We start from the raw sequence: 15,271 nt of genomic DNA on the forward strand, positions 1-15,271 counted from the left end.
TCATGCCAGCGTGACAGCAGCAGCCCCCTCATGGAGCCCTGCCTGTGCTGTGGCTGGGAGTCTGCTCACCTGGCAGCCAGAGGGTATGTGTGTGTGTGTGTGTGTGTGTGTGTGTGTGTGTGCGTGCTCGCGCGCGCACATGGAACCCAGGGCCACACACATGCCAGGCCAGTGCTGTCACTGAGCTACATCCCCAGCCCCTCTTAGAGTTAAGACAGGGTCTCACTGGCTTGTGATCCTCCTGTCTCAGGCTCCAGCCCCATGAGCCTGGACAGCAGCCACACCCTTACGATGGTGCACAGCCCGTGCCCCGTTCCGGCGTCAGGCCCACCTTGCTGCTCCAGCCTCTGCGAGTCTCACTGATGCTCCCCGCATGGGCCACTCTCCTGCTCCTCGTCCTCGCCCGGCCTCCCCTGCCAGCACCTATTGCATCTATAGCCACTTCTCTTCTCTGCTGATATGGTCCACACCGCCGTGGCAGCTCCGCCCGGCCAGGGCCTGCGTCTCACTTACCAGTGTCTCCAGGGCCTGGACATTACCAGGCAGTGCGCCTGAAGAGCAGCGGTTACCTACATTCGTGTTATTACTAAGGAGGTAGTGGCAACATCGGGTGCTCCAAAGAGAGGTAAATAAAAGGCCACCGCAGGTGGTGTGGGCTCTGCGCTGAGGGCTGAGGTCGGCTGCTGTGTCAAGGCAGACATGGCAAACCCCAGGGAGGGGGAGGCCATCCTCGTCCCCCTGTGCAGAGCTCACCAGGGCGCCAGCCAGCCCCAGACGCTCCATTTGCTTTCCCGTGCAGAGCAGGACACATCAACCCAGGGCAGCCTTTCCAGGCCAGAGAGCGAGCTTGTGTCCAGGCAATAATGAAAAGTTCACATTTAATATCAAAAGCCGTTTCCAGCATCACCAATAGTGACTACTGGAGTTTGGATTCTAGGGCATTCTTACCAGGAGTGACCCTGGAGTCCCTGGCCTGTGTCCGAGCGAGGAAGGCTGTCTCTCAGGGCCGGGGAGGCCTTGGGAGGGCATCCCCACTGATAGCAGCCACAGAGGCCGGCTGAGGCCTGGCCAGGCAGTGGCCCGCGGTGAGCAGCTGGGCCCGCACCTAGCCGTTGGACTTGGCGATGATCTTCTCAAGCAGACTCATCATGCGCTCCTGCAGCTGGAGGCTCTGCACCTGCAGGATGTTCTGCTGGTCCAGCACGCGGCGCACCTCGCGGCAGGTCTCCTCCATGGCGCGGCTCAGCCGGCGCTGCTCCTCCAGCATGGCCTCCAGCAGCCGCAGCTTCTTCTTCTGCAGGTGGCAGCTCTGTACCTTGCGCTTCTTCACGGGCCGCTCCTCCGACCTGCAAGGCAGTGAGGTCATGGGCTGCTGGCCAGCGCCTGGGCCCCGGGGGGCGCGCTGCCTGTGAGAATGCCCCAAGCCCCCTGAGCTGGACAGGCGGAGGCCTGGACGAGGAGAGCCCAGGTGGAGAGGCCACCCCCAGGGGGAGAGGAGGTTGGTGGCAGGGTGCAGGGCAGTGCATGCCCTTGGAGCTCCTGCAGAGAAGCCAGAGACTGCTGATCTGCCAAAGCTAGCTGGGGAAAACAGGCCCCAAAGGAAGAACCTGGAGCCCCCTTTCCCAGAAGCCTGGTGAGGGGACCGGTGTGCCTGGGTGGGTAGGCTGGGAACAGGCAGCTGGGGGGTGGGTGGGTAATCTCCCCAGGACCTTGAGCCTCTGGCAGGAGTGTGAGGCAGAGCAGCTGGCCCGAGGCCATTCCCTGCTGATGGGGTGGTGGCCATCCCTGGTCAAGGAGCTGCTGAATCCCCCCGGACCCCAAGGCCCTGGCCTGCTGCCTGCCTGTCCCGGCCTGCGCTCTGTGCTCTGAGCAGAGGGCGAGTGTGCCCTGCCCCAGTCCTGTGTAGTGCCCCAGGCAGCCAAGTCAGCAACTGGGCTGGACAGCACACAGGAACACTGGCCATCAGTCACAGGCCACCTGCTAATTGGGTCTGGCTACAGCATAGGTCTTTGGGGATCTGGGATCTTCAATGGGAAGCCCCTTCTAGGGGAGAGGGCTGAGTTAACCAAACAGCAGCTAGCGCCTCATGCTGGGCTTATCATCCTGAAGGGACCTTCCTCAGATGCCGTCCTCAGCCTTGCCATCGGGCTGAAGACCAGGGCACGGGGAGAGACTGGGGCGCAAAGCCATGTGCTTTCTCTTCGATTGGCTGATTCCTGTTTTTCCTTGAAAGTCCATCCTGAATGCTCCTGCACCTGCTCCAGGATCCCTGGCCCCACACCACAGGGCACCTTTCTGCACCCGGCCACCCTGTGAGAAATTGCAGGCACGGTCACGTGGCATGGCCCAGAGGATGGCACTGAGAGGACCACAGGGCAGGTCCTCGTGGGGGAGGGCGGGCAGGGAGTGCCCTTGGGCCAGGCCCTTCTTCTCTTCTTGACAGTCCCTGCCACCCCCTCAGGCAGGCACTGACTTATCCCCATTTTACAAGAGGGAAACTGAGGCCAGAGAGGTCAAGGAACTTCTTAAGCAGCGAAAAAGCGATGGAGCCTAGAGAGGAGCCCCATCTGTGCCGATACTGAGCCCTTGCGCGGAAGCCGGCCTGCCCCAGAGGCGCGCGTGCGCCCCCTGCGCCTTAGCAGCCGCCCTCGCCACTCCCGGCCCCTGCTCTGCACAGCTGGACTCCTGGCTCCCCCGGCAGGACAAGAAGATGAACACACTACCTGAACTTAAGGGACAGTAAGCTGGAGGAGCTGTCGGAGCGATCGTCCTCGAAGCGGCCTTCATAGGAGCACTGGGTATACGGTAAGTACAGAGGGGTGGACTTAGCGGACGGCGACAGAGACGCCTCGGTCTGGGAGGTGGAGGGCCCCGGCTGCTGGCCGTCCGGCAGTTTGCCCTCACAGGACTCGGGGACCTTGGCCAGAATCCTATCAATGGCTAGGTAATAGGGCCAGTCCGGCGGGACGGACTCGCTATCTGTCATGCATTTTAATTTCCTGAAACGAAAGACACAAGAGCCAAGGGTAAGAAACAGGCGGCCCCAGCCCGGCCCGCCCGGCCCCTCCGCGGGGGTGCACAGGGGCTCTGGGCCCCTGAGAGCCGTGCTGGTGCAGGCAGGAGCCACTCGTGGCCAGCACAGCCACCCCAGCAAAATCAGTCAGGCCCCAGGGTCAGGGTGACGGTGGCCCTAGAAAGAGGTGCGCTTCGGGGACCGCGTGGGTGCGGGTGTTAAAGAGGAAGCGCAGCCTGGTCCAGGTGAGGTTGGTGGCCGGCGCTGGCGCAGGGAACTCCCTCTGCTTCTCAGTAGTCTCTAACTCTCTAGGGTAAATGCACTCTGCCTTTTATATATGCTAACCAGCAATAATAAAACACCACAGGGACCTGTATCACACAGTGCAAACATGGCAAGGCGCTGCCCTAAGGTCGCCGCATGGCTTTCTGGAGGGGATGCCGCAGGGAGAGAGCACTGTGAGACCACGGGTTGCACGTCCACAGCCCGGAGCCTCATCTCGCCTCCGCCGCTTTGCTGTGGGACGGGGCAGGTTCGTTAACCTCTCTGAGCCTCCATTTCTGCATAAGTGAGATGGGGACAGAGGAGCAAGCCCCCTTACAAGACTGAGGGAAGAGTTAGTAAAATGCTGCCTAGTGGCTGCAAACAGAAGGCCCGGGGCTGCCTTGACCCGGGGCTGCTGCTGTCACTCCATCGGACCGCAGGAGCCCGGAGCCAGCTCCAAAGCCTGCAGCCTGACCCACAGCAGTGGGCTGGGCCCGGCGGGCTCCTTCCCACACTGCCTGAGCAGGCCTCTGCATCCGGCCCCCACGGAGGGCCTGCATGGTGCGGGCCAAGCACCTCCCCAGCCCTGCCTCCCACCCTGTGGAGGCCCAGCAGGTCCCAGACCTCAGCCATCCTCTGCAGGTGAGGGCGGGGGACATGGGGCCCCAGGCAGCTGGGCAGCTCTGGCCATGGGGTGGGGCAGGGTGTCTGCCTACCCTGAGCTTCAGGACACCCCACATGTCTGTCAGTGTGCACTGGAGGAGAGAATCTTGGAGGCTGAACCCAGAGCGCCCGCGCCCTCAGAGCCACCTGCCTCCTGTCTCCGCCCGGGTTTCCGGCAGCACTGCGCCTCTGGTCACACTGGTCACTGGTGATAATGACTGGCTGCATGAGTTGACCTGGCAAACAGCATGGCCAGAGAGAAGGCGCTGTGGACCAAGTACAGGCCCAGCCAGCCACAGCAGGAGGTGCCAGCCTTGGGGCACAGCGCCCGGCTCAGGGCCCCTCCAAGGGGAGAGGCCTCCACGAAAAACCAGGGACAGGGCACAGGGCATGGGGAGCACTATCAATCCACTCTGGGGGGCACAGGGAAGCAAGGTTTATACCCAGTGCCCACAGCAGCCTCCACCCGGCCCTCAGGCCCCCGGCCCTTTAGGCCTCACTCAAGCCGGCCCACTCCTTGAAGAAATGGGGAAAGCCTGTCCCAGCATGGGAGGCCCATATAGAAGAGAGTGCAAGGCAAACAGACAAAATAGGGATTGTGTGTGTGTGTGTGTGTGTGTGTTTGCACGCGCGTGTGTTACCTAGGGATTGAACCCAGAGATGTTCTACGTCCCCAGCTCTTTTTTAAAATTAAGGCCTCCCTAAGTCGCCGAGGCTGGCCTTGAACCTGCAATACTCCTGTCTTAGCTTCACAAATACTAGGATTACAGGTGTGCACCACCATGCCTAGCTCTCAGATGACAGTCTAATAAACCAGGCTGCATAGAATCCAGCCACCTCAGAATTCCTTAGCCTATAACCATAATATATGATACTCTTATTTAAAAAACAAAACCAAGAAAAGTCTTGTAGTGGGGAGGTTGGGGTGGGCATAAGAAGACCTGCTCACCAGTCAAAGCTTCAGCCTGTCAAGGACTATGTGGCAAGGCCCTCTCCTGGGCTGGACCTCAGTTTCCCTTGGTGAAGAGGGGCTGGCCACAGCAGTGTGAAGGGACACCGTGGTGTGCCGTGCCACCCTAGCCAGCAGTGGTGGTGGCGGGCCCTCTACTACCCCTCCACTCCTGGGCCTCCGTGGTCTAGCCCCTCCGGGAACGGAGACAGAATCCGTCCCCTGGGACTCTAGGAAGGCTTTCAGGATGAATAATGAATGATCCAGCCAGACGCCAACTGGAGCACCAAGGCACTGCCTGCGAATGGCTGAGCTGGGGGCTGAGGAAGAGGCCAGGCCCAGCCCTACTGCCCCTCGAAGCCCTTCCTCACCAGGCCTCTGACACAGGCCATAGGAGCAGGAGCCAGTCAGGCCGCGGCGTGAGCTGCCGTGTCCACGTCTGCCTGCACCAACACCAGACTCATCTCAGCCGTCACTCCACGAGCCAGAGGCTCCAATTTAACATCACCCACACTAAGTGGCCGAAGCCCCAAACCCAGAGCAGCTGCCGGGTTGCAGTTCTGGCTCCCAGACCTGGCTGCAGGCCAGTGCTCAGGGTCAGAAACGCCTTGGACAGGGCCGGGCTGCAGACCCACCCTGTCCAGAGCCATGAAGTTACGTCAGCACAATGGAAGCAGAGCCTCGTGGCCTCGTGGTCTGGAGGGCCCTCCTGGGTCCCGCACAACTCCTGAGCAGCTGGGGGCCACAGGACAGGGCTGGGCTCCCCTCTGACCTTGGTGGGGGCATCTCCTGTCCGGGTGGGATTCCTCTCTCCCATGGAGTGCGACAAACCTGTACGGCACAGTCTATCCTGCCCACCCCCTAGAACCTTCGCAAGCCTGCTGTGGACAGCGGCTGCAACCACAGGACGCGGGAGGGCTCTTGGCAGCCCTGCTCAGCCAGGACCCCGCAGGCTAGTGCTATTAGCTGCAGCCTCCCACCTCGCTCCTGCTGTGAACTGCATCCCAATGAGATCCTCCTGCTAGCCATGACCTTCACACCCCTGCCCTGCCCGGCCCATGACCCTCTCCACGTGGGCCAGGCCCACATTGTGAGGTCCTGGGCTTGGAGACCACAACCACTCTACTTGGATGCAGAGCCCCCAGACCTAGGGGCCATCCCTGTCCCACTCTGCAATGTCCCCCAGCTTCCCTCCAACTCAGCCAGGGACAGCCAACCTGCGAGACAGGGGGCCTGAGATGGGGCTAGGCCTGATGACGCCCCAGACTGGGAGTCCCTGGGGCCAGGGTTGGGCTCCACTTCTTTCTCCCACAAACAAGACCCTACCCATGAGCTGGGTACTGCCTGGGCACCCGGGATCTCTGACGTCAGCTCTAAGGGCCCACTTCCCGCCCTGAGGCTGGCCTGGAACTGGGCGTGGGGCAGGGGTTCGGCTGAGGCGCAAGCTCCCAGCGTGCCAGGGCTGCACAGGCTTTGGAGCCAGGCCTCCTCTTTCTCTGGCCTCAGTCTCCCTCCCTGGGCTGCGGTGGGGTGGGACCAAAGCCAGCTGGTAGCCTGCTGTCCTGGCTGGGGCCCAAGGGGGTGGCCAGCTGGGTGCAGCCCGCCGTAGGCACCGCGGCTCCTGCATAGGTCTCCTGCACGTACTTGGAGCCGCGGCCTGGCACTGGATCCAGACCCCAAGAGTGCCTGGCCCGCTCCCTGCCCCCAATGGGCCTCAGTTTCCCAATCTCCCTGATGGGGAGGCTGTGCGAATGCTTTCCAGAGACAGTCTCTCCCACAGGCCCTGCCCCAGGCCTCAGCTGCTGCCCCACCCAGGCGCACACCTGTACTGGAAGGTCATGTTGCCCCACCCAGGCGCACACCTGTACTGGAAGGTCATGTTGGTGATCTTGATCTTGATCTCCTCGCCCAGCCGGCGCTCGCCGGTCATCTCGAAGAGCTTGCTGGCCATCTTCTCGTATACCTTGGCGTTGCGCTTGGTCTGCTTGAGCTCCTCGAAGAACTCCTCCCAGACCAGCATGAGCCCGCGCATCTCTGCGTCCGTCCAGTTGCGGGCCCGCCGGTGCTTCTCCGTCTGAGGAGACACAAGGTAGCCAGGCACTTCGGCCGCCGCCATGCTCGAGGCACCTGCGGGGTTAAGGATGGTGCTCAGGCGGGGCCCCAGGCCCGACCCGCACACCATGGGCGGGAGGTACCGCGCGCTGGCTTGAGGCAGCTCCACGCTCAAAATGGGGCCTACATCTGACAGGCAGGAATTTAGTTAAAAGCTTTTAAACGGGAAACGTCATTTTGATGTCACGTTTCCATAGCAACAGAGCAACTGCATAAGCTACAACAACAGAAACCTTTTAACTGAAAGCACAGGAATCGGGGCTGCGCTGACGGGCCATCAATATTGCAGTGAGAGAGGGGCCCAGCCCAGCGTCCAGGCTCCCAGCCCTGCCTCCCACCGGCCAGCTGGCCATGCAGAGGTGCTTACGCCACTCAGGCCAGACTCCCAATGGCTGGGGCATAGGAGGCAGCCCCCACCTTGGCCTGTCAATGCATGCAGCCCAGGGGGCCTGGGGAAACCGAGGATGGGCACAGACTGGGACGGAAGATGGTCAAAGGGAGACAGGGCGGGGAAGCAGAGAGGACTGACAGACAGGGAGGGTGAACCCCCAGGGCTGACCTGACAGGGCTGCTGCTGGTGCAGGGGGGTTCATGGCTGGGATCCTCTATTCCCCCAGAAGGCCCCTGCCAGGCCTGAGGCTGGGTGTCAGGTCTCGAGGGCCAGCTGCCCCGACAGCACAGGGCTGGGAGTCTCACCAGCCCTCTCTCTCCCACCATTTGTCTTTGGCTTCTCCTGCCTCACCCACAAAGCACCCCGGTCCTCAGGTTGTGGGGACACGGGAACCCAGGCCCCGTGTGCAGGTCAGCGTCACACAGGCCGAGATGGATGCCAGGCCAGCCCAGCCCCGAGAGATGAGGAATCGGCTGCGATAACTGGACAAAGGCCAGAGGGCTCCGCTTGGATCGAGCCAGGCTGACGAGGGCCTGGCGCGCCTGGGCAGCCGACTGGCAGGGAGGCTCAGAAGACTGAGGGGTGCAGGCCAGGAGGGCGGCACAAGGCCCAGGCTGGGTGGGCATCTGCCTTTGCAGAGTGGAGGCGCTGCAATGCCAGCCAGGCTGGCAGGGTGCTCACAGGCAGGCAGGCAGGAGCCGTGAGCGTGGGGTCTGCAGAGGGAGAGCACCACTTTAGGGCATCAGCAGCCACATTTAAAAGATAAAATTTAGTCAGAAGTGGGGCAAATGCTTGTAATCCCAGGACTTGGGAGGCTTAGATAGGAGGATCATTGCAGGTTTGAGGACTGCCTCAGCAACTTAGTGAGACCCTATTTGAAAATAAAACTTAAAATGAGCTGGGGATATAGCTCAGAGGTGGAATGTCCCTGGGTTCAATCCCAGTCTCACACACACACACACACACACACACACACACACACACACACTCACATGTGTGCGCGCCCACAGAGCTCAGGTGCCTGGTGCAGGGCAGGACGTGAAGGACATGGTGGCCAGCCGCTGGCGTCCCTGGCCCAGTGCACTGCTGGAGGTCCCGCCTCCCTGACCCCTCGGGCTGAGAGCCATGAATTGGCTGTGTCTGCCCTCCGTGGGCCTGAGCAAAGACAGCAGGGCTGAACCTGGAGTGGGCACACGTCTGAAACCTCCTGTCCTAGGAAGAGCTCAGGCATGATGACCCTTCACGCTGGAGGATGAAGCCGGGCCCATTGGCTCCTGGAGCTGGCTGAGGCCCTCTTCTCTGGGCTCTGGCGTTACCTAGAGACCTGGGGACACTGCCCCTCCTGCCTGGCCATGGGCACTCCTGGAGTGGGGTGCTCATGACTACAGCACTCCTACAGGGGCACCCACACACTCCCAAGCACAGCCCTGGTCACATGGCTCGCTGCTGCCCCCTGGTGCCCAGCACCCAGAGCTCTGGGGCACATTTGCAGTTACTGGAAGGCCCAGGTCTTAGGGGCTGCCTGTTAGGTACAGAGCTTGACCCCCGAGGCTGGGAGCGCCCCACTGCCTCTTCTCAGCCAAGACCACGAGGGAAGAGACGGAGCTGACTTGTGCGCCCTCCACGTGCTGGGAAGGCTAGGTGAGCTTGGCCTGTGGTCCAGGCAGTCGGCTTCTGACCCCGCCTGTGACCTCACCCACCACAGTCCCATCCTCAGCTCCCTCACTCCTCCAGTGGGAAGACAGGCTATGGCTGGACTGCAGTGCTGGCCAAGGCCCCTGGGCCATCTGCCACCTCCCAGTCCCTTCCACGCTGCCCTTGGGAGCTCTGCCCCTGGCAGCTCCAGAGGAGGCACCTAAGCCCATGTGTGCGTGCCTGAGTTCTGCTGGGCAGAGCGGCTCCACAGCCACACCAACCTCCAGGTGGCATACAAGAAAGAGACTGGGCTCCAATGGCTCCTCCACCTCTGAGCAGAGCCCTGGTCTGCACCTCCCAGGACAAGAATGACTGGCTGGCCAAGCTCCCAGCTGGCCCTGTCGGGGCTTAGGCGCGCACGCGCGCGTGCGTGTGTGTGTGTTGTGTGTGTGCATGTGGTGTGGTGTGGTATGTGTGTGTATGTGTGTGTAGGGGCTCCATACCTTGGCACAGCTGCATGGCCTGCAGGGACCCTCAGTCACTGCAGGGTTGGAGGCAGAGGGCCAGCGCTGGGCACCCAGCAGCAGCACCTGCAGGGAGAAGGGGCAGGTCAGGCTGTAGCAGAAGCACCCCTGGAAGCAGGGGCCAGACAGGTCTTGCTGTGCTGGGGCATGCCCCATGTTCTTGGGGTCCCAGTCTTCCCTCTAAACGAGGTTGGGCCCAAGCTGAGTCGTTACATTTACGGTGCTCATTACGGTGCTCACTCCACCCAGCCTGCAGTCTGCAGGAAATCAGGCCTGACGAAGGTGGTGGCAGCAGGGCTCAGCCCACACAAGGCCCAGAGGAGAAACCAGGCAGGCCAAGAGGCTGCAGGAAACTTCCAGGAACAGGTACCCATGAGCTGAGCCTGCACTGAGGGGCAGGGCTTGGCAAAACATGTGTGCACACAGCTCAGCCCTGCACCGTGGCCTAGAACAGCTGCGAACTTGGACTGCTCCGGGAAGGGGAACCGTCTCAGAGGCGGTGAGCCCACGGGCCCAGCACGGGTGTTGAGTGTTACCATCTTTCCCCAGGCCATTGAGAAACCAGACCCTTAATTTCTGGCTTTCTGTATCTTGGCTTTCTTGTCCTGACCCTGACTCCACTAGGCATTCGTGGCCAAAAGGCCTATCTCCCAAGCAGGGTAGAGAAAACCTTGTCACCATCAGGACGACAGAGAGGGATGCCCTCTGAGTAGGACCAGACAATCTGAGTAGATGGAGAGAGGTCATGGGCTGTGGGGCTGCTGGAGTCAGGGCCACCTCTGCCCCTGGCCCTGCACATGGCTGCAGCACTCAAGGGCCACAGACAGGCTACTGGAGGATGCCTTGAAGCATCCTCTCGCTCCTCGGGCCCGCTACTTGGCCACAGAGTAGGCCTTCCTGTCCTGGTTTGGCTGCACTATAATACAGAGAGGCAGGTCCCAAGCCCAGTGCCTTCAGCAGCGCTCCTGGGAAACCCAAGGCCATACCTGTGCCACCCGGTACTCGACTCCCACCCACCACTTCCCGATTCCTCCCTGGGGAAGCCCTTCAGCATGTAAGACCAACTGCTCCTGGAGCAGACAGCACAAGCCCCAGCAAGGATGAGAGGCAGGCCCAGGTCCCCACCCTGAGCCCCCAGGGCGGTGTGCAGGGCACACTTGGGGGGGGGGTCGTCCTGCACTCTGCTGGCCTCAGCAGACCCGCCTGCTCGTGGGCTCTCTTGGTACAACCCCTGCCAGTTAGCTGGAAGCAGAGGGACTCGGAACCAACCTTTACTAAATACCCTGCCCTGAAGCAACCCGCAGCCCAGTGTTCCCACAGCACAGGCTGCCCAGTCTCAGGCAAGCTTGGACCCATGAGAAGGAAGGTGCACAGGCTTAGTGGAGGATGTGGCATCTCACAGGAGGAACCTACAAGCCAAGGAATGGGGTAGGTGCTATAGACACAGCCGCCAGGCCAGGCTGGAGGTGGGAGGACCGACTGTGCTGGGGCAGCAGGGCAGCGGGGCCGAGGGGATTCCACAGCTAGGTCCTGTGTCCTATGTGAGGACATGGCCCTCACCACCTCTCCATTGCCCTAGGGCCAAATGTGGAAGCAGAAACACCAGGCCCACCCCCGAGGCTTCCCCAGGGAGAGCCCACAATGCCACTAGCCATCAGAGCTTTGGTGGCCTGTGTCACCCTGGCTGGGAGACCACACACACTGTGCCTCGGTGGCCCTGCCCTCAGGAGGCGTCCAGAAGGCACAGGCCTGTCCTCATCTCTGCCCCTGCTCACAGCCCACCTGGGCCCATGTCCAACGACTGCTGGTGAGCAGCCAGCGTCAGCCCCACTGAGTGTGGACAGTCTCCTCAGGCACCAGAGAGCAGGTAGTCAGCAAGTGAAGCAAGCCTCACAATACATGGTTTAATTGTTCCTTTAATTTGAATGTACAATTTCTGCAACAGTTTAGAAAATTTAAATATACATTTCACCCCAGTCCTTCCTTTCGGCAGCAGGCGGGAAGGCCCAGGCCAGGCTCCGGATGCCCATCACAGCCCTGCTGGCTCCCAGTGGAGCCGCAGCCTGGTGACAGCCCCTGCCCGTGGCTCAGAGCAGTCAGGCCAGGTGGCGGCCATCAGATGGAGCCAAACTACGGCAGGTGGGTCCCTCCATAAGGCTTCCAGCAGAGGCTCTGCTCCCAGAAACACTCCAGGGGAGGGGTCCTTGATGGCATTCGAGTGTGGCAGGCACCCAGGAGGACCGCCTTGCCTTCCAGGTGCCTTCAGTTCCCAGTGGCTCGCTGAGCAGGCCTGTCCTTCCCAGTAGCTAGGGGTCCAGCATGGGACAGTCCTCTTCTGAGAAGGCTGGGCAGCTCTCAAGGTTTCTTCACCCCCTCCTCGAGGGTGGCTCTGGGTCTGCTGGGGCCAGGAGCTGTGGTCTCGGCACCCAGCACAGAGGGAAGGAGGGACAAGGCCCCAGTGAGGATGCCTGCTCACAGGTAGCAAGAGGAAACTAAGTCCAACCCCCCCACAAACACGCAGAGCCAAGCCCGCTCCAGACCTCTCCAGGGGTAGTCCCACCTGCCAGACAGACGGTGTGTGCCGAGTTATTGCTCTGTAAGACCCGTGAGCCTAGTGCAAAGGCAGGCGGTTTCAGCTCCACAGGGAGGAGGCCCCTCAGTGAAGGGGCCCTCCAGGGAACGGAGCCCTCTCTGACGTACATTCTGGGTGTCTGGAAGTGTTTCCGCTCCACTCTCTCCTCCCAAAGGGTGCATGTGCAGGCAAAACCAAGAAAGAACGCTAAAGGGCACTTGGAAAGTCAGCTCCATACATCAGGGTCAGTAGTGGGAGGGAGGCACGGTGTTGGAGAAGAAACATGCAGAAGTGCATTGCCAAATAAGTCTACCCTGGTTTCATTAAACGCTCTCCTGATAGTACCAGCAGGAAAACTAAAACGATGGCCCATCTCCCCACAGAAAACAAAACAAAATAACCCGACAACCGAACTGACATGTTCAGGAACATTTGGAAATCTGTATTTCGAAGAACTTGAAAAAGTCTCGATGCTTTCGCAGAGCTGCCAAGGTGGACCGCTCCTCCAGGGGGCCTTGAACGAGCAACGACCCCTACCTTTACTGGGCGCCGCTCTTCCGAGTCACAGCTGACAGCCCCACGGTCTCACAGAAGCCAACCTCCAGGAAGAGCGGGCACGGTGCTCTTGGAGCCTCCTGTGTTTGTCTTGAGGGGTGCACGTGTGCACATGCGTGTGCGTAAGTTAATTCACACACACACCTCACTCAGAAACTCAAAGCCTCTCTGGAGCACCCGGGGGGCTGGGGGTTGGTGCTGATCTCCAGGGCTGGGCTCCAGCCTGTGCCTCGGCGGGTGAACGAGAGGACGCCAATTAAACCTGCGAGCCCAGTGCCAAGAGTACCAAGGGGTAGCTCCACCAGGCCAGCCAGTGCTACTTCCTACAAATGTGAACATCCAGCCAGGAGCAAGGCCCCACTGCCGAGCCTCTGCCTCAGAGCAGCCTGGGGACTGGCAGCCACTGTTCTCAGGACTCGCCCTTGGTTTACCAACACCAGCAGGCTTTCTAGTAGAAAGCAAGGATGAGAAATAAGAACCCCAAGCCAGTAAGGGGAAATGGGGTGATTCCTCAGGTTCTAAAACTCAGCAGCTTCTCCTGACGTCCTCAAGACCCAGATCCATCTCTGCCATTCGCACTGCCCAATGCCAGGATGGGCTGGGCTGGCTCAGGGAGGTGTCTGCTGGGGCTGGCAGAAGCCTCATGCTAGCTGAGGCTGCTGAGGGGACCCCGCGGCACCCCTCCTAAACACTGCAGCAGGCAACCTGCATTTTGGCTGCCCTCCACCTGGCGCTGCAAGAGAGGGACGGGAGGATGCTCGGGGTCTCAAGGCAGCACCCCACAGACTAATGTGCAGTCAACCTGACAGATCAAAAGGTCTCTCCTTTGCATTCTGGGGAACAGCTCCAAATGATCACCACTTACCACGCTAAAACCAACCAATACAGCCATCACCAAACTAGCCAGGCCTGCCTCCTGCCTTGCCTGTGCACGGCCAGGCAGCAACCACGCAGTAAGTCAAGGCAGCCCCTGTCCAGGACTCACTTCCAGTCAAAGGATTTGAATACGTGGGGCCTGGAAATAGGAGGCTTGGCCCTGGGACTTGGGCCTGGCACGGAAGCAGCAGCTCTGACAGCTCCAGGCCACAGGCTGACCAGCCGCGGGCCCTCCCCTCCCTACAGTCTCATCCCTGCCTGCGGGCCTGCACTCCCTTGGGCTGAAAGGGGGCACCCAGAGATGATGAGGTAATGGGGAGAAGCGGTGCTGAGATCCATCCCTCACAGTCACCAGAGACAGCGAGCTTAACTCTTGACCAAGAGGAGGAAGACTCAGCTCAGCGATGCCCTGGGGGCTGCCAGGCCAGGCGCCCATCGGCCCCACTGTGCAGAGGAGGCAAGAGAGTGGTCCAGCCAGCACCAGTGAGCTGGCTCCCGGGGAGCCGGCGCCTCTGAATGCAACAGAGGCTGCTCGTGGCCAGGCGGGCTGAGTGGCGGGAGCAAGCCACATCCCTTATTGGCAGATGGAGAACACAGAGCTGTCTCTGCCCAGGGAGGGGAAGAGCACAGGCCTGGAACCCCAGCTCTTCTCAAACCTCCATTCTCAGACCCGCCCCCAGGGAGGGTGCTGTCGTGACATTCTGGACACCAGTACCTCTCTAATGAGATGTTCTAATGAGATGTGAATGAATAAAAAGGGGTGTGTGTTCAAGTGCCATGGTTGTTAGGAGGGCTACCTGGGGACCTGCCTGACCGGACTGAGTAGCTACGGGAGAGGGAGCGGTGGCCAGTGGGCCTGTCCACTTCCACAGATGCTGTTACATGCAGCACAGGCCTTCCAAGTCACACACTGTACACGGGCATAGGAAGAGTTATGTTAAAATTAATCTCTTTACTGATATAATTAAATTTTAAGTCCTGAGAAGAAAACAGATGGAGAATGGCGCTGGGCATCTGGCGCCCTCGGCCTGCCACTCTCCTCAGCGTCCGAGTGCAGACACTGGCATGGCGGGCGTGCCTGCTGGGGAGGCGTGTGGCGTGCACTCCAGCCAGCTGGGGCATCTACCTGTGGGATAACCCGCGAGAGCCAGGATGTCTACCAAACGCAAGGGCAGCTGCAACCTGGCGACCATGGCAGGAAGGCGAGAAGACGCCGGCCTGCTGGCACTGCCCAGCTGCAGCGAGGCTGCTGACGTGGGTCTGAGGCTCAGCCCCAGTGTACTGCACGCTCCCTGCACGGCCCCTCGCAGCCGAGAGCACTCCCACCACGGGCAGACAAGCACAGGTTGGTGGCCCACATGAGGCAGCCCGGCAGTGGTGGGTGCTCGGCGCAGGCTCCCAGAGGCCCAGGCCCTGGCCCTGGCCGCCCTCTCGGCCTGCCCTCCACAGGTGCTCAGCAGGTGGCGACCTTGTGGACAGTTCGCAAGCAGGTCAGCAGCTGGTGGTACGGGCTTCCCGGAGCTGCCACCACCTCAAACACTGACTGGAAGGCCCTACGATCCAGCTCTTCCTCTATCTGGTGTCTGTAGAAGTCTGTGGCCACCAGACAGAAAAGGTTCACGTCCACCTGCTCCAGCTTGCCCATCCTGCTGATGACGTGCGGGAGGCTGGTAGAGGAGTCAAGGGAGAATGCTGGCAGGGGTGGGCAGGGGCCTCC

The 15,271-nt window shown here is 61.0% G+C and overlaps 2 protein-coding genes across 3 annotated transcripts in view; both read right to left on the minus strand.

Moving 5' to 3' along the window:
* Window positions 1–1,105: 1,105 nt before the first annotated feature.
* Window positions 1,106–9,546, minus strand: MSANTD1 (Myb/SANT DNA binding domain containing 1; the record flags this gene model as incomplete). 2 transcript variants are annotated; one of them, XM_080697977.1, is made up of 4 exons in its annotated part: window positions 1,106–1,346; window positions 2,724–2,999; window positions 6,752–7,016; window positions 9,531–9,546. In XM_080697977.1, 4 exons carry the CDS (start codon window positions 9,544–9,546, stop codon window positions 1,106–1,108), a joined length of 798 nt encoding a protein of 265 aa, XP_080554103.1. The 2 variants fall into 2 exon arrangements, with proteins under 2 accessions (XP_080554103.1, XP_080554102.1); XM_080697976.1 differs by lacking the exon at window positions 9,531–9,546 and having other exon boundaries at window positions 6,752–7,071.
* A 5,461-nt stretch (window positions 9,547–15,007) lies between these two features.
* HTT (huntingtin) overlaps window positions 15,008–15,271 on the minus strand; it is a gene marked incomplete at both ends in the record, with an annotated part of 126,838 nt that continues 126,574 nt past the window's right edge. The window contains one exon of the mRNA XM_080697081.1: window positions 15,008–15,221. Within this exon, the coding sequence (XP_080553207.1) occupies window positions 15,008–15,221 (214 nt within the window). The remainder of the gene's footprint in view (window positions 15,222–15,271) is intronic.

The sequence above is a fragment of the Muscardinus avellanarius genome, assembly GCF_963383645.1.
Source record: "Muscardinus avellanarius genome assembly, chromosome: 6".
NCBI classification, from domain to species: Eukaryota; Metazoa; Chordata; class Mammalia; order Rodentia; family Gliridae; genus Muscardinus; species Muscardinus avellanarius.